This window comes from Bombina bombina, chromosome 10, assembly GCF_027579735.1.
Source record: "Bombina bombina isolate aBomBom1 chromosome 10, aBomBom1.pri, whole genome shotgun sequence".
Taxonomy (NCBI): Eukaryota; Metazoa; Chordata; class Amphibia; order Anura; family Bombinatoridae; genus Bombina; species Bombina bombina.
The window spans coordinates 38,707,355-38,729,236 of NC_069508.1; the positions used below are offsets into that span (position 1 = coordinate 38,707,355).

Genomic DNA, 21,882 nt, shown 5'->3' on the forward strand with positions numbered 1-21,882 from the left:
CATGCAGCTGTTTTTGCACGAACCTTCTTAACAAAAGTTAAGAAACAGCGGTCATAAGACCGCTGCTCCTTAACTCAGAGGTGGCGGACAGCAATCATCCCGATCGGATTGGCCACTAATTGGCCACGAATGTGCAAAGGGTGGCATTGCACAAGCATTTCACAATAAATGCTTGTGCAATGTTAACATTTTTCATTCATGATTCACATAGAGCATACAATTTTAAACAACTTTCAAATTTACTCCTATTATCAAATTTGCTTCATTCTCTTGGTATCCTTTGTGGACGGAGCAACAATGCACTATTGTTAGCTAATTGAAAGCCAATGCCAAGAGGCTTATATGTGCAGCCACCAATCAGCAGATTCTGAGCCTACCTATGTATACTCTTCAACAAAGTATACAACAAGAACCATTGGGATGATTGACACCCCCTGCTAGCGGCCGATTGGCCGCGAATGTGCAGGGGGCGGTAATGAACAAGCATTTAACAAGAAATTCTTGTGCAATGATAAATGCCGACAGCATATGCTGTCAGCATTTATCGATGTCGTAGAGGAAATGATTCGCTACGGCGAATCATGTCCACCTGCCATATAATAAATCGACCCCATGGGATTAGGTTCTAGGGCAAATACTTAGAACATCATAGACTCTTGGGATTGGGTTCTAGGGCAAATACTTAGAACATTGTAGACATTTGGGATTAAGTTCTAGGGCAAATATTTAGAACATTGTAGACACTTGGGATTAGGTTCTAAGGCAAATACTTAGAACATTGTAGGCACTTGGGATTTGGTTCTAGAGTAAATATTTAGAAATTGTAGACACTTGGGATTAGGTTCTAGGGCAAATATTTAGAACATTGTAGACACTTGGGATTAGGTTCTAAGGCAAATACTTAGAACATTGTAGGCACTTGGGATTTGGTTCTAGAGTAAATATTTAGAACATTGTAGACACTTGGGATTAGGTTCTAGGGCAAATATTTAGAACATTGTAGACACTTGGGATTAGGTTCTAAGGCAAATATTTAGAACATTGTAGACATTTAGGATTAGGTTCTTGGGCAAATACTTAGAACATTGCAGAAATTTAGGATTAGGTTCTTGGTCAAATACTTAAAACATTGTAGCCATTTAGGATTAGGTTCTAGGGCAAATACTTAGAACATTGTAGACATTTAGGATTGGGTTCTTTAGCAAATACTTAGAACATCGTAGACATTTAGGATTAGGTTCGAAGGCAAATACTTAGAACATCGTAGACACTTGGGATTAGGTTCTAAGGCAAATACTTAGAACATCGTAGGCACTTGGGATTATGTTCTAAGGCAAATACTTAGAACATCGTAGACACTTGGGATAAGGTTCTAAGGCAAATACTTAGAACATCGTAGACACTTGGGATTAGGTTCTTGGGCAAATACTTAGAACATTGCAGAAATTTAGGATTAGGTTCTTGGTCAAATACTTAGAACATTGTAGCCATTTAGGATTAGGTTCTAGGGCAGATACTTAGAACATTGTAGACATTTAGGATTGGGTTCTTTAGCAAATACTTAGAACATCGTAGACATTTAGGATTAGGTTCGAAGGCAAATATTTAGAACATCGTAGGCACTTGGGATTATGTTCTAAGGCAAATACTTAGAACATTGTAGACACTTGGGATAAGGTTCTAAGGCAAATACTTAGAACATCGTAGACACTTGGGATTAGGTTCTAGGGCAAATACTTAGAACATTGATTGGCCGCGAATCTGCAGGGGGCGGTATTGCACCAGCAGTTCACAAGAATTGCTGGTGCAAAGATAAATGCCGACAGTGTATGCTGTCTGCATTTATCGATATGTGGCGGACATGATTCGCTATAGCGGATCATGTCTGTCTGCACCTACATAAATAGACCCTTTAGGATTAGGTTATTTGGCAAATAATTAGAACATTGTAGAAATTTAGGATTAAGTTCTTGGGCAAATACTTAGAACATTGTAGACACTTGGGATTAGGTTCTAGGCCAAAATGGGATGCAGAAAAAATATGATGCAAGGATAAACCAATTACCAGAGATAGTTTTTAAGAAACACAAATATTGTATACCAAAGAGTCATCAGAGATAACAACATATACACATGAAACTGAGATGTTTACTTCAATTAACTGCTTTTATTATGTATTGCTGTCTTACGTCTGTATTGTCATATTGATGAAAAATACACAGATTCTTTACAGACTGTTTATTAGACTGCAGACACATTAAAGGCAGGAATATACTATATTTTGTCTTCTCTCTATGAAGTTGGTCCCTTTTGCGCATGGCAGTTCAGGATCTGAATTCATCAACCTTTCAAAGGAAAAGGACCTAAAAACAAAACAAACAAACAAATAAGCCTGTATATATAGATAATTATATATAGGTATAGATATATACATAGCTATAGGAATATCTATATAGAAATACTTAGAACATATTCTGCTATGTGCAGAACATAGAATTGTGAAATATTTACATTAAATACGCAGTATAACACATTGTTAAATATGAATATTGCATAAATATGCTTTTACATTTACCTCTGATGAAGGGGATTTGTATATCTCCGAAACGTTAATTACATTTTGGATATATTTCACCAAAAAGTTCCTGTGAGTGCATTTCATTTTGAAGTATATATATATATTAAATACATGCATATACATTGCTAGACATGTATATGTATGTATCGCTAAAGCCCTTTGAAGCATATTTTTCTGACACCTGAGACCTGATATCTTTGAGTCCTTATAACTTTTGTGTGCAATATTTTCTTTTCATAATTTTTATTAGAGTGTGTTATTATTATAACTGTACTTTGTGATGTATTTTTGATGTGTTTTGTAGCACTTTTTTGTTTTGCGAAAACAGTTAACCAGAGCTCTGAGGACGCGGTAATTATTTTACTGTAAATCGCGACTGCGCTATAGCGATCATGTTTACTTTCAACTTGTAAACTTCAGTACCTAAATACCCCATTGAAGTTTTGGGGATTTTTATTGCAGTGAAGTTTTGTTTATTTTATAACACATATTTGACTTTTGTGGAACTATTGTGAGTGAGCCAGCTGTAGACTGCGCCCTCAGAGTGTTGGAGTATTTGGAGTGCAAAGTGTGATCAGCCATACTGTGCCATTGAAGGGTGTTTGTGCTTCACTTTAACAGTGTCTTGGAAAACTGGGGATCCTGGATTGAACTAACTGGGAGGTTTCTAATCTACCCAGATTGCGCATTTAGCACTTGCGTGGTGCAGTGCTTGGTAAATTGTGACTACAAGTCCTTTTTGTTTGTTTTTACAGTTCTTTGAGAATTTTTAAAGAAGAGCTGATCTGATTAATCTGATGATAGACTGTCAATATTAGCCAGTATTTGGTGCCTTGGATTCTGGACCATTTCTTGTAGGAGTGGGACTATGTTGGCAACGCGCTCAAACACCTGCGATAAACCCCTTATCGCTTGCACGTAACTGTTACCGCTCCACTTGTAATCTGGCCCATTATTTTTAAAACAGTTCCCTTTCATTATTACGTGTTTAACCTCTGTTAAAACCATGCAGTATAGTATGCAGCCAATGACTAGAGCATACATTAGTATGCTTGCTTTTCATTGGTTCACAGCCATATCCTAATCTAGAGCAGCACTGTAGCAAAGCTTTAATTATTTATTTAAACCCTGTATTACAGTGTGATCGGACTATACTGTACATTCATTTGCTTATATAGTGAAGTGTGGTTAGAGAAATAAATCCACTTTTTTATTTATATTTGCATTTTTATTTAAAGGGACATAATACTCATATGCTAAATTACTTGAAACTGATGCAGCATAACTGTAAAAAGCTGACAGGAAAATATCACCTGAGCATCTCTATGTAAAAAAGGAAGATATTTTACCTCACAATTTCCTCAGCTCAGCAGAGTAAGTTCTGTGTAAAAAGTTATACTCAGCTGCTCCCAGCTGCAGGTAAAAAAATTAAAACAAATGAAGAAATGAACAGCAGCCAATCAGCATCAGCAGTGCTGAGGTCATGAACTCTTTTACTGTGATCTCATGAGATTTGACTTAACTCTCATGAGATTTCATAGTAAGCTTCCTTTACCTGATTGGTGAAATAAGATGAGAGTGCACAATGCTCATCCCTTCTGCTGTCCTAGGACAGACACACTAAAATGCTGCTTAAAAATCCTTTACAATGGGAGGTGGCTACTGAGGAACTTTTGAGGTAAAATATCTTTCTTTTTTACATAGAGATGTTCAGGTGATATTTTCTAGACAGCTTTTTACAGCTATGCTGCATCACTTTCAAGTGTTTAAACATTTGTGTATTATGGCCCTTTAATATATTTTTTTTCTAAAGGATTCACAATATATGTTTTGTGTATGAGATGATACAGGAATATTTGAAACTTAAATAAAATGTATTAATTTGTAAAGGGGCCTTGGTCTTTAGAGAAAATTAAATATAAGTGCTACTTTTTGCACTCATGCCATAGGTTAGCCATGCATAGTGTAGACTGTATTGATCGCATAGCATACAAAAGATTTATATTAGAATTTAAAAAGAAAAAAAAAAAGCAATAATGGGATTGGGTCAGGGGGGAGTGCTAGGCACGCCCTCCAGCCCGCAATCCCAGTTAGGAAGCCGTTATGGCTTCAGTACAGACAAACGGCTAGGATGTTCCATGCCGTCCTACCGGCGCTAAAGCCCAGCGCCGTTAGGACGGCATGTGACGTCCTACCAGCGGGAAAGGGTTAACTTTTGGTCTCAGATCTTTTAGCATCATTATCAGTTGCCCTAAATAGTTATTTTACTACTTTCTTTAAAAAAATGTTGTCTTTATTTTTTGAAAGCTTTTCTCTATTTTCTACTTTTTTTAAAATTGTTTTCACTTTTTCTAGCATATCAAGTATATTGTGCCCACGCCTACTATAAAAAACATCAGCATATATTGTTAGAATCATGTAAAAATCAAAAGGATTATAGATGAGCACCTTTTGTTTTGGTGACCACTGGCACACCTAGAATGTGGAAAACAAACAATTAGTTTTTGCTGTTGATAGTATTTTTTACATACATTTTTACTATTATTTTCCACTGTATTTAGTATTACAGGCACAGTCATGTGAAAATTAAATTATTATAATTCAACTAGACCATGTCATTTTAATCAACTTTACTTCTATCCTTTTAACTATTGAGCCAATTCCACCCCTTTGCTGAGCTGTATTGCAGCTTTTAGATGCCGCTGACATTTAAAGGATATGAAACCCAAAAAAATTATTTTGTGATTCAGACAGAGCATATAATTTAATTCCCCGCCCCCCCCCCCCATTTACTTCTATTATCAAATTTTCTTTGTTCGCATGTTATTCTGTGTTGAAGAGATACCTAGGTAGGTGTCTGAAGCTCTATATGGCAGGAAATAGTGCTGGCATCTAGTGCTTTTTGCAAATGGATAACATTTTTACAAAACTGCTGCCATATAGTGCTTCAGAAATGGGCTGGCTCCTAAGCTTACGTCCCTGCTCTTCAACAAAGATACCAAGATAATGAAGAAACATTTGCCTAGATTACGAGTTTTGTTGGTAAAGACCCGTGGTGCTAACAAGCATTTTTTTTCCAGCGCACCCTTAAGACTGGTATTACGAGTTGTCTGAATGGCTGCGTTAGCCTCAGAAAAGGGAGCGTTGAGCATAATTTAGCTCCACTTCAACCCTCAATACCAGCGTTGCTTACGGTAGCGGTAAGCTGGAAAAACGTGCTCGTGCACGATATCCCCATGGGAAACAATGGGGCTGAGCTGGCTGAAAAAAAACCTAACGCCTGCAAAAAGGCAGCGTTCAGCTCCTAACGCAGCCCCATTGTTTCCTATGGGGAAACACTCTCTAAGTCTACACCTAACACCCTAACATGAACCCCGAGTCTAAACACCCCTAACCTTACACTTATTAACCCCTAATCTGCCGCCCCCGCTATCGCTGACACCAGCATTATACTATTAACCCCTAATCTGCCGCTCCGGACACCGCCGCAACCTGCATTATAGCTATGAACCCCTAATCTGCTGTCCCTAACATCGCCAACACCTATATTATATTTATTAACCCCACCAACCTACATTATAGCTATGAACCCCTAATCTGCTGTCCCTAACATCGCCAACACCTATATTATATTTATTAACCCCTAATCTCCCCCCCCCCCAACGTCCGATCAGCCAATAGAATGCGAGGTCAATCCGATTGGCTGATTGGAGGTCTTCAGGATGCTGCCGCTCCGCTCCGGATAGATGAAGATAGAAGATTCCGCTTGGATGAAGACTTCAATCGGATGGAAGACCTCTTCTGCCCCGCTTGGATGAAGACTTCAACCGGATGGAGGACCTCTTCTGCCCCGCTTGGATGAAGACTTCAACCGGATGGAGGACCTCTTCTGCCCCGCTTGGATGAAGAATTCGGCTCGGCTGAGTGAAGACGACTCAAGGTAGGGAGATCTTCAGGGGGTTAGTGTTAGGTTTTTTAAAGGGGGGTTTGGGTGGGTTTTAGAGTAGGGGTATGTGGGTGCTGGGTTGTAATGTTGGGGGGGAGGTATTGTATTTTTATTTGCAGGTAAAAGAGCTTATTACTTTGGGGCAATGCCCCGCAAAAAGCCCTTTTAAGGGCTGGTAAAAGAGCTGATTACTTTATAATTTAGTATAGGGTAGGGCATTTTATTATTTTGGGGGGCTTTTTTATTTTATTAGGGGGCTTAGATTAGGTGTAATTAGTTTAAACTTCTTGTAATTTTTTTTAATTTTCTGTAATTTAGTGTCTTTTTGTATTATAGTTTAGTTTAATGAATTGTATTTTAGTTTAGATAATTGTAGGTAATTTATTTAATTAGTTTAATGATAGTGTAGTGTTAGGTGTATTTGTAACTTAGGTTAGGATTTATTTTACAGGTAATTTTGTAATTATTTTAACTAGGTAGCTAGTAAATAGTTAACAACTATTTAATAGCTATTGTACCTAGTTAAAATAAATACAAAGTTGCCTGTAAAATAAATATAAATCCTAAAATAGCTACAATGTAACTATTAGTTATATTGTAGCTATATTAGGGTTTATTTTATAGGTAAGTATTTAGTTTTAAATAGGAATAATTTATTTAATGTTATTAAATTTAGTTTGTTTAATTTAAATTATGGGGGTGTTAGGGTTAGACTTAGGTTTAGGGGTTAATAACTTTATTATAGTAGTGGTGATGTTGGGGGCGGCAGATTAGGGGTTAATAATTGTAGGTAGGTGGCTGCGATGTTAGGGGGGGCAGATTAGGGGTTAATAAAATTTATTATAGTGTTTGCGAGGCGGGAGTGCTGCGGTTTAGGGGTTAATACATTTATTATAGTGGCGGCGATGTCCGGTCGGCAGATTAGGGGTTAATAAGTGTAGGTAGGTGGCGGCGACATGGGGGGGGGGCAGATTAGGGGGTAATAAATATAATATAGGTGTCGGCGATGTTAGGGGAAGCAGATTAGGGATTCATAGCTATAATGTAGGTGGCGGCGATGTCCGGTCGGCAGATTAGGGGTTAAATTTTTTTATTATAGGGTTTGCGATGTGGGGGGGCCTCGGTTTAGGGGTTCATGTCTATGGGTGTTAGTGTACTTTATAGCACAGTAGTTAAGAGCTTTATGTTCCGGCGTTAGCCCATAAAACTCTTAACTACTGACTTTTTTATGCGGTTGGAGTCTTGTCGGTAGAGGCTCTACCGCTCACTTCTTCCAAGACTCGTAATACCAGCGTTAGGCAAATCCCATAGAAAAGATAGGATACGCAATTGACATAAGGGGATTTGCAGTAGCCTCGAGTCGTGGATAGAAAGTGAACGGTAGACCCTTTCCTGCCTGACTCGTAATACCAGCGGACGTTAAAAAGCAGCGTTAGGACCCCTTAACGCTGCTTTTAAACCCTAACGCAGAACTCGTAATCTAGGCGTTTGATAATAGAAGTAAAATAGAAAGTTGTTTAAAATTGCTGCTCTATCTGAATCATGAAAGAAATATTTTGAGTTTCATATCACTGTAAGCCCTACTTTAGGACATTGTTCAGTGAGAAACCCACACATATTATATATATATAGCAGAACCAATAGATTCAGACTATGGGGTCCATTTATGAAGCAGCGGATGCTGCTTCTGACCCACTCCGCTTCAGTTCCGCCTAAGACCGCTGCTCCTTAACTCGTCCACCACCTCTGAGGCGGTGGACCGAAATCAGCCCAATCGAATAAGATCGGGCTGATCGACACCCCCTGCTAGTGGCCGGGCGGTATTGCACCAGCAGTTCACAAGAACTACTGGTGCAATGATAAATGCTGACAGCGTATTCTGTTGGCATTTATCGATGTGCGGCGGACATGATTGGCTATAGCGGATCATGTCTGTCTGCACAATGATAAATCTACCCCTATATCATTATTTTATGTTTATATCATGACATACGGAACTGTAGAACAAAATATGTAAAAATGTATATTTTTATTCAAATCTAAATAAACAAGGTTGTATGCAACTGTGTGCATGTTTTTTTCTAAACTCTATACTTGAAAACAGAAGGGATTATCCTCATATCAATTAGAACCTTTATATATATATAAAAATAAAGGTTATATATAAGTATAGTTATATAACTCTGATCTGCACACAGGGGCCTCTACTCAAATAAATGCACATTTACTCACAGCAGGTGGTCACTATTACCACAGTGATCAACTGGTCATTAAAACTTCTATATGTGCTTTATTTTAAAGAGAGGCTTCTAGTTTTTTATTATTATTATTTATTTATAAAGCGCCAACAGATTCTGCAGCGCTGCCCATGGGTACAAGATAAAAGTACAACGGAGAAACAATACAATAAGAGACAACATTTTACATACAAATACAGGGGGAATTGAGGGCACTATTCCTGTGGGAACTTACAATCTAGATGGGTAGGAGCATGGGAAACAGGAGGTGGGGACTGTAAAGGTGAGAATGATATTAGTGAGGAGATAGATGAGGGCAACTGTTAGGTAAGTGAAGTTAATTTGTTAATGAGTCGGGTGATAAGCTTCCCTGAACAAAAAGGTATTTAGGGAACGTTTAAAGGAGGAGAGGTTAGGGGCAAGTCTGACAGCATGAGGAAGTGCGTTCCAGAGGGTTGGTGCCACACGAGAGAAGCCCTGTAGTCTAGCATGAGAGGAGGTGATGGTAGAGGACGCAAGAAGCAGGTCATTGTTGGATCTTAGGGGGCGGGCTGGAGTATATTTGTTGATGAGTGGTGAGGGCTTTGTAGGTCAGGGTGAGAATTTTGAATTTGATTCTGCTGTGAATGGGGAGCCAGTGAAGGGACTCACAGAGAGGTGCAGCAAAAACAGAGCGTTGAGAGAGGTGGATTAGCCTTGCAGATGCATTTAGGATGGATTGAAGGGTAGTGAGATGGGAGAGAGGGAGGCCAGTTAGTAGGTTATTACATTAGTCAAGTCAGGAAATTACCAGGGAGTGGATTAGCTGTTTAGTAATTCCAGCACTCAGAAACTGACAAATTTTGGAGATATTGCGTAGGTGGTTGCAGCAGGATGAAGAAAGCAATTGGATGTGGGGAATGAAGGACAGATTTGAGTCAAGTGTGACTCTGAGGCAGCGGACTTGGGATGATGGGGAGATAGTGGTTCCGCCAACAGTGATCGAAAAATTAGAAACTGGAGTAGAGTTAGAGGGGGGAATTAGAAGTAGTTCGGTTTTGGACATGTTTATTTTTAGGTGGTGAGAGGCCATCCAGGAGGAAATGCCAGATAAGCAGTCACTGATGTTAGAATGTACAGAAGGAGAGAGTGTAGGGGTGGAAAGGTAGATCTGGGTATCATCAGCATAGAGGTGGTAGTTGAAGCCATAGCTGTTGATAAGTTTACCCAGTGAAGAAGTGTAAATAGAGAAGAGTAGAGGACCCAGGACAGAGCCTTGAGGTACTCCAACGGACAGAGGCAATGGAGAGGAGGAGTCACCAGCAAAAGAGATGGAGAAGGATCTGTTAGAGAGATAAGAGTGAATCCAGGAGAGTTCAGTGTCAAAGAGCCCAAGTGAGCTGAGAGTCCATAGGAGAAGGGGATGGTCAACAGTGTCAAAGGCAGCAGAGAGGTCAAGTAAGATGAGTATAGAGTAGTAGCCTTTGTTTTTAGCAGAAAGGAGGTTGTTAGTAACCATGGTGAGGGCAGTCTCAGTTGAGTGTTGGGGACAGAAGCCAGATTGCAGGGGGTCGAGCAATGAGTTAGAGGACAGGAAGTTGGTTAGGCGATCAAAAGCTAGTTTTTCAAGGATTTTTGAAGCTAGCGGGAGCAGTGATATGGGGCGGTAGTTTGCAGGAGCGTTAGGGTCAAGTGAGGGTTTTTTGAGGATGGGGGTGACCTTTGCATGTTTGAAGGAGGCAGGGAATGAGCCAGTAGAAAGGGATAGGTTGAATATATGAGTAAGAGCCGGAGTGAGGGTGGGAGACAGAGAAGGTATTAGATGTGAAGGGATAGGGTCGAGTGGGCAGGTAGTGAGGTGTGAGGAAGACAATAGGGAAGCCACTTCACACTCAGTGGTTGGGAGGAAGGTGCAGAGAGCGGCAGAGGGGGTGACTGGGAGGGAAGTTGGGAGATTGCAGGCTTGTGTTGGGATGTTTCTTCGAATGGTAAGTGTTTTATTGAAAAAGTAGTTAGCCAGGTCTTGAGCACTGAATGCAGATGAGGGGGGAGGTGCAGGTGGGTAGAGGAGAGATTTGAAAATGGAGAAGAGTCTTTTAGGGTTTGAGGAGTGAGTGGATATAGGAGACGAGAAGCAGGTTTGCTTAGCTAGGTGAAGGGCAGAGGTGTAAGAGTGAAGAATGAACTTATAGTGCATGAAATCAGGTTCAGAGCGGGATTTCCTCCAGGCATGTTCAGCAGTGCTGGAGCATTTTTGCAGGTGGCGTGTTTGCTGGGAGTGCCAGGGCTGGAGCTGACGACATGGGGCTTTGCAAAGTTGGGGAGGAGTGAGAGTGTCAAGTGCACAGGATAGGGTATTGTTGTAGTGGGTTATGGCAAGGTCAGGGCAGGATATCGTTGAAGTGTGGGGGAGGCACATTTGAATAAGGTTGGAGAGTTGGGGAGGGTCTACAGTGTGCAAATTTCTACAGGTGCGAGGGCGAGGAGGGGGGAAGTAGGTTTAGTCTGTATATTAGGTTTTAAAACAAAGGGTCTTAGGGTTCTCTGAGATTTTTTGATGGCCTGTTATAAGTATCTAGAGTTCTCCTCATTAAAAATATGTAATCCGATTTCAATAAACAAGGTAGCAAACAATGTTGTGTGTCTGTTTTTCCCCCCAAAGCTCTATAGTCAAAAGAAGGGCTTTGAGTTAACTTATATCCTTTTGATGTGTACATAGGGGCTGTCATCGGCATCTACTCAACACATTTATTCATGCCAGGTAATTACTATTTATTTATGTTGTGTGATCACTTTTATGATTATCACAGTGATCAAAACTTGTATAAGGTCTTTAACCGCTACCCTGTACGTCACTGGTCTTTAAGGGATTGTATGCCTATAATAGCGCTGGTCTTTCCCTCCTTTCGGATCGCTTGCTAAAATAGTTTGGTCTCACCGATGGTGAGCGATAGCGCGCTATTTAAAATGGCACCCCCATAGAAAAACCAGCAACATACAGGGTACAATGCTGGTCATTAAGGGGTTAAAGGGGATTTATAGGATTTATATAGCCTTTTTGATAGCCTATCGTAAGTTTATATTTGTGGTTTTTTAAATTTTGAGGGTTTCTAGGCTTTAAAGGAGCTGAGATTGAGGGGTTTGAAAACTTGTTCCCCCCATCTAGCTCCCTTAAGCTTCTTCCTGCAGACTGGCACTTCAGGATCTCTGGGGTGTAGTGACGTAACCGGCATTCCTGGATTCCCCCATGGCCCCCCTCCAGATGAATTCAGCCAGACTTAAAACACTATGGCTGTTATCAAATGTTTTTATTTTTTCGTGATATCCTTTGTTGTAGAGTAAACCTAGGTAGGCAATACACTACTGGGAGCTATATGAACACGTTAGGTGAGTCAATGAAAAAGAGGCATACGAGTGCGACAACCTATCACCAGCTAGCTCCCAGTAGGGCATTGCTGCTCCTGAGCCTACCTATGTATGCATTTAAAGGGACACTGTACACTAGATTTTTCTTTGCAGAAATGTTTTGTAGATGATCCATTTATATAGCCCATCTGGTAGTGTTTTTATAAAAATGTATAGTTTTGCTTATTTTTTTAAGAACGTTGTGCTGATTTTTAGACTCCTAACCAAGCCCCACAGTGCCAGATGTATACGCGTGTTTACAGACTCATGCAGGCTCCTGTTTATGTTATCTGTCTTTTCATATGCAGGGAAGGGGGAAGGGGGGGGGAGTGACTGCTCTTTTTGTTTACGTAGCCCGTTTCAGTGGGTGTCCCAGACTACCTCATCAACAATGCTAAACTGGGATCTTTTAAGTAAGTGTTTAAACGGTTTTATACTGGATTTTTATATCAGGATCTGTGCATATTATTATTTATAGTAGTGTCTAGTAGATGCAGTTAAATGAAAATTGGTGTATACTGTCCCTTTAAGCAAAGTACCCCAATATAGCATAAATAAATTTAAGAACAGAAGTAAATTGGAAAGTTATTTAAAGATACATGCTCCATATGAATGCTAAAAATGTAATTTTGAGTTTACTGTCCCTTTAATAATAATAATAATATTACTATCACTACATTATATCTATATGTTTCTTCATCTTTCAGAAAATGTATATTAATATATAAAAATAAAAATCAAATACATTGATGCTTATAGCCAGGGCTTCAAATTGCCACCAGTCAACTAGTCTCAGTCTAGTTCCCTGGGCGGTAAAATATAGTTTCGCCCCTGCTTAATGCTTGTAAAAAGGAGACGATTCATAGATGATTACCATGTGATGCTATGGATCCCACTGACATTAGCTTCTACTAAGGACAATAATTTTGCAATGAATTGTACTTTGCATTTTCTCTAAAATGATTCACTTTTTTCAAACTTTTCCATTTGGTTCTGTTTAATAGATACTGTTATATGGCTTAAAGTGACACTAACCCCAATTTTTTTCTTTCCTGATTCAGATAGAGCAGCTTTGTAATTTTAAACTTTGTAATTTACTCCTATTATAATTTTTTCTTCATTCTCTTGCTATCTTTATTTAAAAAGAAGGAATGTAAAGCATAGGAGCTGGCCTATTTTTGGTTCAGAACCTGGGTTACGCTTGCTTATCTGTGGTTAAATGTAACCACCAATAAGCAAGCGCTATCCAGGGTGCTAAACCTAAAATGGGCCTGCTCTTAAGCTTTCATTCCTGTTTTTCAAATAAAGATATCAATAGAATGAAGAAAAATTGATAATAGAAGTAAATTAGAAAGTTGCTTAAAATTGCTGCTCTATCTGAATCATGAAATAAAAAAATTGGGTTTAGTGTCCCTTTAATCTTTTTTAAAAATAAAATAAAAATTTGAGCAATTTATTACCATGTGATACTTTAGAGGTCATTGCTGAGCCTATTATCAGAAAAGCAGAAGCTTACTTGATCATAGTTTAACATGAAGAATTATTTACAGACACTATTTTTGCGATAGAGACAATAATGTTTAAAAGCGAATATTACCTTTTCCATGGTTGGAACCAGTTTCTTTGAAGTTGAATGAAGGCATCTGGCGATTACCATTTGATTCTTTAGAAAATATTGACAAAAAAGAAGTTACTTGATCATAATCTAACAAACACAAGTACGTTCAATGACAATGTCGTAAAATGAATGATTTAAACAATTATTTAAAGGTACGTGGTTGAAACCAGTTTTTTTGTATGGTAATGGAGATAAGTGCTGATTGCCATTTGATTCTTTTGAAGGGCCTACCATAGGAAAGCAGGAGATTGATCAATGTTGAATATATACATTTATATACAAATAAACCTTCTAAACTGAGAAATTAAAGGGATATGAAACCCATTTTTTTTTCTTTCATGATTCAGACAGAGCATGCAATTGTAAGCAAATTTTGAATTTACTCCTATTATCAATTTTTCTTCGTTCTCTTGCTATCTTTATTCAAAAATCAGTAATGCAAAGCTTAGGAGCCAGCCCATTTTAGGTTCAGCACCCTGGATAGCGCTTGCTTATTGGTGGATACATTTAGCCACCAATAAGCAAGCATAACCCAGTTTCTGATCCAAAAATGGGCTGGCTCCTAAGCTTTGAAAAATTGATAATTGAAGTATATTAAAAAGTTGCTTAAAATTGCATTCTGAATCATCAAAGAAAAAATTTCGGTTTAGTGTCCCTTTAAGGAAACACAAGATAAAATGTATTCAACTTCATCCTTTCTGGCACCGACTACTGATTATTTCTAGCACAGAAATAATGACAGTTACAGCTGTGAATAAATTATGCGGTTTGTGATGCCAGTTCAAATTCATGGTAATCAGGATAATCATTTTTATTTTATTTAGATTACACCTAAACCTTATACATTTTTATATATACTCTTAATCCGGATTGCAGATCTGTTACATTTATGTGAGCACATTTAATGATATGGGGTAGATTAACCTAGCAGCGCATGCGGCTATCTACCCCCGTACTTTCCGACACACTCGAAATGCTTGTGCAATGATAAATGCCGACAGCGCATACTGTCGGCATTTATCGATGTGCGGCAGACATGATCGCTACAGCGGATCATGTTAGCCCGCACATTGATAAATCTACCCCTATGTCTCTCTTTTATACATCTAACTATGTCTGCCTATTATCTATCTATCTATCTATCTATCTATCTATCTATCTATCTATCTATCTATCTGTCTGTCTGTCTGTCTGTCTGTCTGTCTGACTGTCTGTCTGTCTGTCTGCCTGTCTGTCTGTCTGTCTGCCTGTCTCCTCATCATGTAACTAGGCAAAATTCTAATAAAACAGGACTGGTACAGGGAACAAGTATCTTCCATCCCATATTAATAATATTAATACAAGTTTAGGTGGATATTTTATGTTACAGTGATATCTCTGATAGCATCAGCTAAACTATTTCAGTACCTAAATATATACACACAACTCACAATTTAGTAATTATCATATTGGGTATCTGGAAACCCAATTGGAATAGTCTTTATTTCAAATAAAGTGTATTATATTTCACTCACTAATTTTCACAGTGGACTTTACATTTTTTGAGGGCACTTATATATTTGGGCTGTACTTTTAGATTCTGTACACAATGGTAAAGTTCAGTTTCATTCTTACACACAATCGGCCCTTCCATCATCCATCTATCCATCCACCACCCTGTACAACTATCCATCATTTACCCTTTCCTATCCTTAAAGGAAGATGAGACCCTCATTTTTTTTAACAATTCAGACACAGCATATGATCTTTAACAAATTTCCAACTTGCTTCTATTATCAAATTTGCTTAAAGGACCAGTAAAACAAAGTAGATTTGCATAATCAACAAATGCAAGATAACAAGACAATGCAATGGCATTTACTTTGAATTTCAAATGAGTAGTAGATTTTTTTTCTAACAAATTTCAAAGTTATGTCTATTTCCACTCCTCCTGTATCATGTGACAGCCATCAGCCAATCACAAATGCATGTACGTATAGTCTGTGAATTCTTGCACATGCTCAGTAGGAGCTGGTGACTCAAAAAGTGTAAATATTAAAAACTGTGCACATTTTTTTTTAATGGAAGTAAATTGGAAAGTTGTTTAAAATTACATGCTGTATCTGAATCATGAAAATTTAATTTGACCCGGGTGTCCTTTTAATTCTCTTGGTATCCTTTGTTGCGGGAGCAGTCATGTACTACTGGGAGCTAGCTGTACTGATCAAGTGAACCAATGGCCAAAGGCAAATGTGTGCAGCCCCCAATCAGTAGCTAGCTCACAGAAGTGCAATTGCTGCTCCCGAGCCTACCTAGGTATGCATTTTAACAAAATATACCAAGAGAATGAAGCAATTAGATAATAGCAGTAAATTAAAACGTTGTTTAAATTGTATGTTCTATCTCAATTATAAAAGAAAAAAAAACTTAAGTTTCATGTCCCTTTAACACCTTTTTTGGAGATTACAGCAACATTAAAGAGGAATTATGGGACATATTTGAAAAGTGCCCCATGCCTCTAGGTAACTTATAATTGCCAGGATTGTTCCACTAAAAAGGTAAAGTTAAAAATACCTGATGGTGGGGACTGCCATGTCATTCCTGCAGCAGATTAGAAAACAAATATGTCAGTAAACTGTACAGAAGTTTATATATACTTGGCAGTATTTATATATCCATCCTGTCTGTCTGTCTGTTACCTGTTTGTGGGAAACTGTAAGATGTTGATTCTGAATATGACGAAGTTTTAAACTGAAATGATGGGCTGAACATAAAAGCTCCAGACCATGCGCCCATACTCTTTGTTTTCACTCCATTCCTAGTGGATTCCCTATAACTGCTCTGTCCGGGCATCTTCTGCACTGCAACCTTTCCAGCATCATTAAGTTTTCCAGCGTGGATAGCAGCTCGGCAAATAGAAGAGACCTGAATGTGTAGAAACCACAAGACATTAATGTATTTTGTCTTCAATACGTTAACAGTCCCTACAAGATACAACTGATCTTTAAACTTACGTCCGTGTAGACATCAGTTCCCCAAACATCTCTGTCCTCACTAATACATCCTTTGGGGCAGGCAACGCTAAAAGAAGCATGAAAGTAACAAATCATTTTGTATTCATTGTGTATGGAAAGTGTTTTTTTAAAATAATCTTTTATTGAGGTTTTGTGCAAAAAAATAAAAAGAGCATAAATAACACTGTTCATGGAACACAATACAGGGATAAAAGAAGAATGCATAGATGATTGCTATAACATAAACTTCTGAAACCTCTATTTTATACTTTTGATGGTTTATATGAATGGCTAGTTAGCTGGCCGCTTATGCGCCCTTTGATATAGGTAATAGTGGTGAAGTATGATAGTCATATTAGAGACCCTAATGGGTCAAATTACACTTAATAGATTTGAAAATATAGGTACAATTTAATAATCAGCAGGTAAACACCGCTTGGTAATTAGCACATTAGAATAAGACAATTAGTTGGCATTAAGTAATGGATACCACTGAAGTATGTGGAATATACACATATTAGCTGACCTAGGATACGGTATAAAGTATAATGTTAAATATTCAAACTAGTAATTAAAATCCTTCCCGCCCTCGCCGGCTGAGGGAAGGGAATTTGGACCTGCTAAATGCTAATGAAACGTATAGAATATGAATACATAAATAAACAAAATCGCCATCTTCTACAAGGATGGTGGTAAGTTGTAAGTAACATGGAGATAACAAGGTTGATAGGAGTATATTAGGAGAATTACTGATGCTAATTATATGTGAATAGTTGTGGCACAGGTAACTGAAATTAGGGAATAGTATAATAGTGTTGATTGTGAGTGGCTTTTCGGCAACTTTCAATGAATGAAATGATAGGCTGGTCAACATTACTAAAAAGAGGCAAAGTGACATAACTATTAAATAAATATAACAAGCATAAAGCGTGTAGATAACATAAGTAAATTCTCTGTCTTCCTGTCTAGATTCCAATATATGGCTATTTAGTAAGATGAATTAAGGGCATCGTATGATAAGTCAGAGGATATTTATAGTTACAGATCATGGAGAGCCTTATTTCATGTAAGCACCTTTGTTAGAAGTGAGAGTATACAGTATATATCCAAAGTAGGCCCCCTCAATCTGACTGAAAGCAAAGATAACGTAGCTCAGCCTCTAGTGTCTCTGACTTATGTGAATCAGATATAGAGTACTATGAATAGTAAAAAGGGTATTTTGAGGGGACAACACGTATTGATGCACTTGTGTATATGCAATCTAATACTTAAGATATAATAGTAGTAGTTTGGTAAACGGATCGCCTTGACTGTAACATAGCTGTGTGTTGTAAACAATCTTCTTTGTTATAAAGTAATATATAAGAACAAGCGTTGTAGTTAGCGGGTCTATTACAATAACTATAGTAATTGTGTAGCTGACTCAGTAAGGGCTAATGTCTCCAGTTATAGAGGGAATAGGCCAGATAGTTCCCATATGGATAAAGATAGTTACAGGACAAATGGAGCATAGCAAGCGTACTGGGGATATGGATTGTAGTTAACATTTAAATATGACTGGGAAGCAGCTTGTAGGACAGCATACTATAAGAGAAATGAGACATGGTCTACATTCTCTACATTGTATTCAGCATATCAAGGTGCGCAATATAAGTTCAAATGCAGTCTTACGGATCATACAAATACGTTTTTGTAAAAGGAAAGCACCTATATAAGCAATACAACTCACTATAATACGTAAAGCGAAAAGCACGTGTGATGGACACATCAGCTATAAGGGAACTGAGGTACAAAGTGAGCTGGTCTTCGTTATAGCACATCCCTACAACATAATTGGAGGGCTCTATATTATATGCAGTATATCAGGATTTCTAGTTCAAATGCATAGCTGCAGAACTTAAAAGTTAGTTGTTTCAGAAGACTCGCCCAGCTTTCAAGGTGGTGTCACTCGCTAAAATGTACAATTTAAGATTATTAGCATTGTAAATAATGTCCGCTAGAGTTCCCCTGTGTGAGGAGCTTAGTGTGCATACTATCTCTTTAACACGTCCCTTCAGAGTGACTCAAATGTGAGTCACCCAGCTGTAGGCAAGCTCTAGTTGGTTTAACCCACTCCGATTCTCTGTGGGGATTCAATCTGTCCCAACAGGGTGCACCTCAGGAGCTGTCTGATGTTCCGGTAAACTGTGAAAGCCGGGAATGAGCGTAAAGTGGTGGCGGCTCTATCTCCATCAAGCTGGGAGTAGGCAATGAGAGGGGTAACCATATACTGCGTCAGGATGCCGGTATCTCAGTGAGCATAGCCTTTATCTGAACTATCCACCATGCTGAGTCATATCTTGCAAAATTTTCCTGTAGCTCGTATGGAAATGAAGTAAACTCTTGTTGCTGTAAACCCCAGTCCCACTGCTCGGAGGGATCGGCTGCATCCCTCTCTGCTGGGGCATATATTAGGAGTGAGTGCTTCTCTATTTCTCGGGGATCCTCAGAGTTGCTAATGCAAGTTACCTCTGTGTTTCTGGATCTCACATTCGGTTGAGAGAGAGAGAGTGCTATATGAATGGGAAATCTTTTCCTCTACTGCCGAAGGTTCGTAGTCAGTATCCTGTATACAGATCTCTTAGCGCCATTAGAAGGGAATCATAGCCGTTAAGCATCTTCCTCTCAAGCTCTTGGAGTAAAACTCGCATCTGTTGATGAAATTCCTCCATATTCTAAGGGGAAGACAGGGAACTATGTGTGTAGATAAATGCGTTGAGCCGTATGATTAAGACTGCTTTACCCGGCAGACCGGGGGGGGGGGTTGGTGAATAACTGGAAGGTAGGCCACCAATTAGACTTTTGTTCCTCTGATTTAGGGCTCTGGCGAGAGCATTTTACCAAAAGAGTGTTGCCATCCAGTTGGGTGAAGACTGCTTAACGTTCCCCCTAATTTAGGGACATGGATGGCAAGTTGATAGAGTAGATTACTGATGGGTTATTAGTCTTGAGCCAGGAGCTTTTAAAATGTGAGACTTGCCATGGCCGCTGCTCGGACACGCCACCGGAAAGTTTTTTTTAATTATTTGTATATATATCCTTACAAACAAACTTGCATTTATGTGTCATACATAAGATAAAAAGGGTTAAAGGGAAATAAAACCCAACATTTTTCTTTCAAGATTCAGATACAACATACAATTTTAAACAAATTTACAATTTATTTCTATTATCAGATTTTGTTTATCTTCTTGGTATCCTTTGTTGAAAAGCAGGAAGGTAAACTCGGGAGCGTGCTCGTCTCTGCAGCACTATGTGGCATCAGTTTTGCAAGAATTTCATACATTAGCAAGAGCACTAGATGGCAGCACTACTTCCTGTCATGTAGTGCTACCGACAAGTGCATGCTACCTATTTAGATATCTCTTCAACAAGGAATACCATGAGAACAAAGCAAATTGAATAAATTTTCACCAAGGCTAGCCAGAAACACAAGTTATGAAGCAGAGGTCTAAAGACCGCTGCTTCATAACCTGGCTCTGAGGCGGCGGACAGACATCGCCACAAATCAACCCGATCAAATACGATCGGATTGATTGACATCCCCTGCTAGCGGTGGATTGGCCGCGAATCTGCAGGGAGCGGCATTGCAATGATAAATGCTGATTTATGATAAATTCAGCATTTATCGATGTGCGGCGGACATGATCCGCAATATTGGATCATGTCCGCCCGCACTTTATTAAATAGGCCCCTATACCTTGCATAGGCACAATTTTGTCAAAGTGTTTTTGACTTTTCAAATCCTACACTTTGGAACTGTTGAAACTATGGCCGGCATTTAACAAGCTCCAGCGAACCTGTCTGCCCGGTATAGCGTCCAGCAATACGCTGCCCGCATTTATCATTGCACCAGCTGTTGCTAGTGCAATGCCGCCCCTTGCCAGCGCACAGCCAATCGTGCAACAGCAGGAGCTGTCAATCACCCCACTCTGACTTGTCCAAGGGGATTTTAGATTTCGATTTAAGAGCTGGCGTACAGGTAAGGAAGCAGCGGTAACGTATGCGAGCCTCCATCTTGCACCTTTATAAATTTCCCCCTATGCTTTTGCTTGCTTTGAGTGGCATTGTTTGTGAGTATTTTCTGGTATTGTTGAAAAAAAAATACGTACATTGTTATTTGTGCAGATAATTCCTTCGCTGTTGAAGAGCAAGTTACTGAAACTGTTAGGGAAAAATAAATGAAATGTTACATACTCTCCTGTCAGGACAAATAAATAACTATTTGCTTTAGTGAGAAAATCTTTTTGTTTTCTATCCCATACAATGTATACAATGCAATAACCCATACAGAGGTTATACGCTAATTGTTCCATAGGATCCATGCAATAAATATGAGTATCATGATATAATAATAATAATATTATAATAAAAGATCACACACGTATCAGCAAAAATACTTCTATAACAAATGACCTTTTAGTGTTCATGAAGCATATGTAGATATTCCTCATCCACTTGTTTTCAAGCACTTCCTCTGCTCAGTGAGCATATATTGTGCTGGCAATGACTCATTTTACATTGTTACTGATGGATGCATGCCACCAATTGCAATCTGAACAGGTGCGGTGTTTGAATAAATGTGCACAAAGCATATGTACATATGCTCAATGTACAATCAAAGGTAGCACTGAAACCGTTCTAGCTTTACTTAAAGTGGTTTTACTGATATGAGTGTATTTCAATTTTTTGTTTGATTTCTCTTAAAAATGCACAATTAAGTAACGCAGTACCAGCTAAATTGCCACTCACTTCAGCAAACAAATATGTTTTTTTATTTCAATCAACTGGTCATGTACAAAGTCATTCAATTAAACACAATTATATAACAGCTAATAGTTTCCTAAATCCTGGTGAAAAAACCCAATAGGTCTAACAGCTCTAGAAAGAATGCATTATTATATATTACCTGTTGGTGCATTGGATTCCCATTTAGTTTCTCCTAAAATATGAAAAACAACCAGATGTTGGTAGCTTGAAAAAAACACTTCAGAACCGCTTTGTGCAGTATAATGCTCTGTACGCGATCAACTAATTCATTTGTGATGCTACTTTCATGCTTAAAGGGCCATAATACACAAATGTTT

At 38.6% G+C, this 21,882-nt stretch overlaps 1 protein-coding gene across 1 annotated transcript in view; it reads right to left on the reverse strand.

Annotated features, from left to right (window-relative positions):
• Positions 1–2,147: 2,147 nt before the first annotated feature.
• Positions 2,148–21,882, reverse strand: part of LOC128640692 (mucin-12-like) — a 195,408-nt gene continuing 175,673 nt past the window's right edge. Inside the window, exons 94-101 of the mRNA XM_053693121.1 lie at positions 21,705–21,737; positions 20,908–20,959; positions 16,757–16,823; positions 16,442–16,667; positions 16,317–16,343; positions 13,743–13,808; positions 5,027–5,053; positions 2,148–2,363 (exon numbers count right to left, since the gene is read on the reverse strand). Of these exons, the coding sequence (XP_053549096.1) occupies positions 2,341–2,363; positions 5,027–5,053; positions 13,743–13,808; positions 16,317–16,343; positions 16,442–16,667; positions 16,757–16,823; positions 20,908–20,959; positions 21,705–21,737 (521 nt within the window). The 3' untranslated portion in view covers positions 2,148–2,340. The remainder of the gene's footprint in view (positions 2,364–5,026; positions 5,054–13,742; positions 13,809–16,316; positions 16,344–16,441; positions 16,668–16,756; positions 16,824–20,907; positions 20,960–21,704; positions 21,738–21,882) is intronic.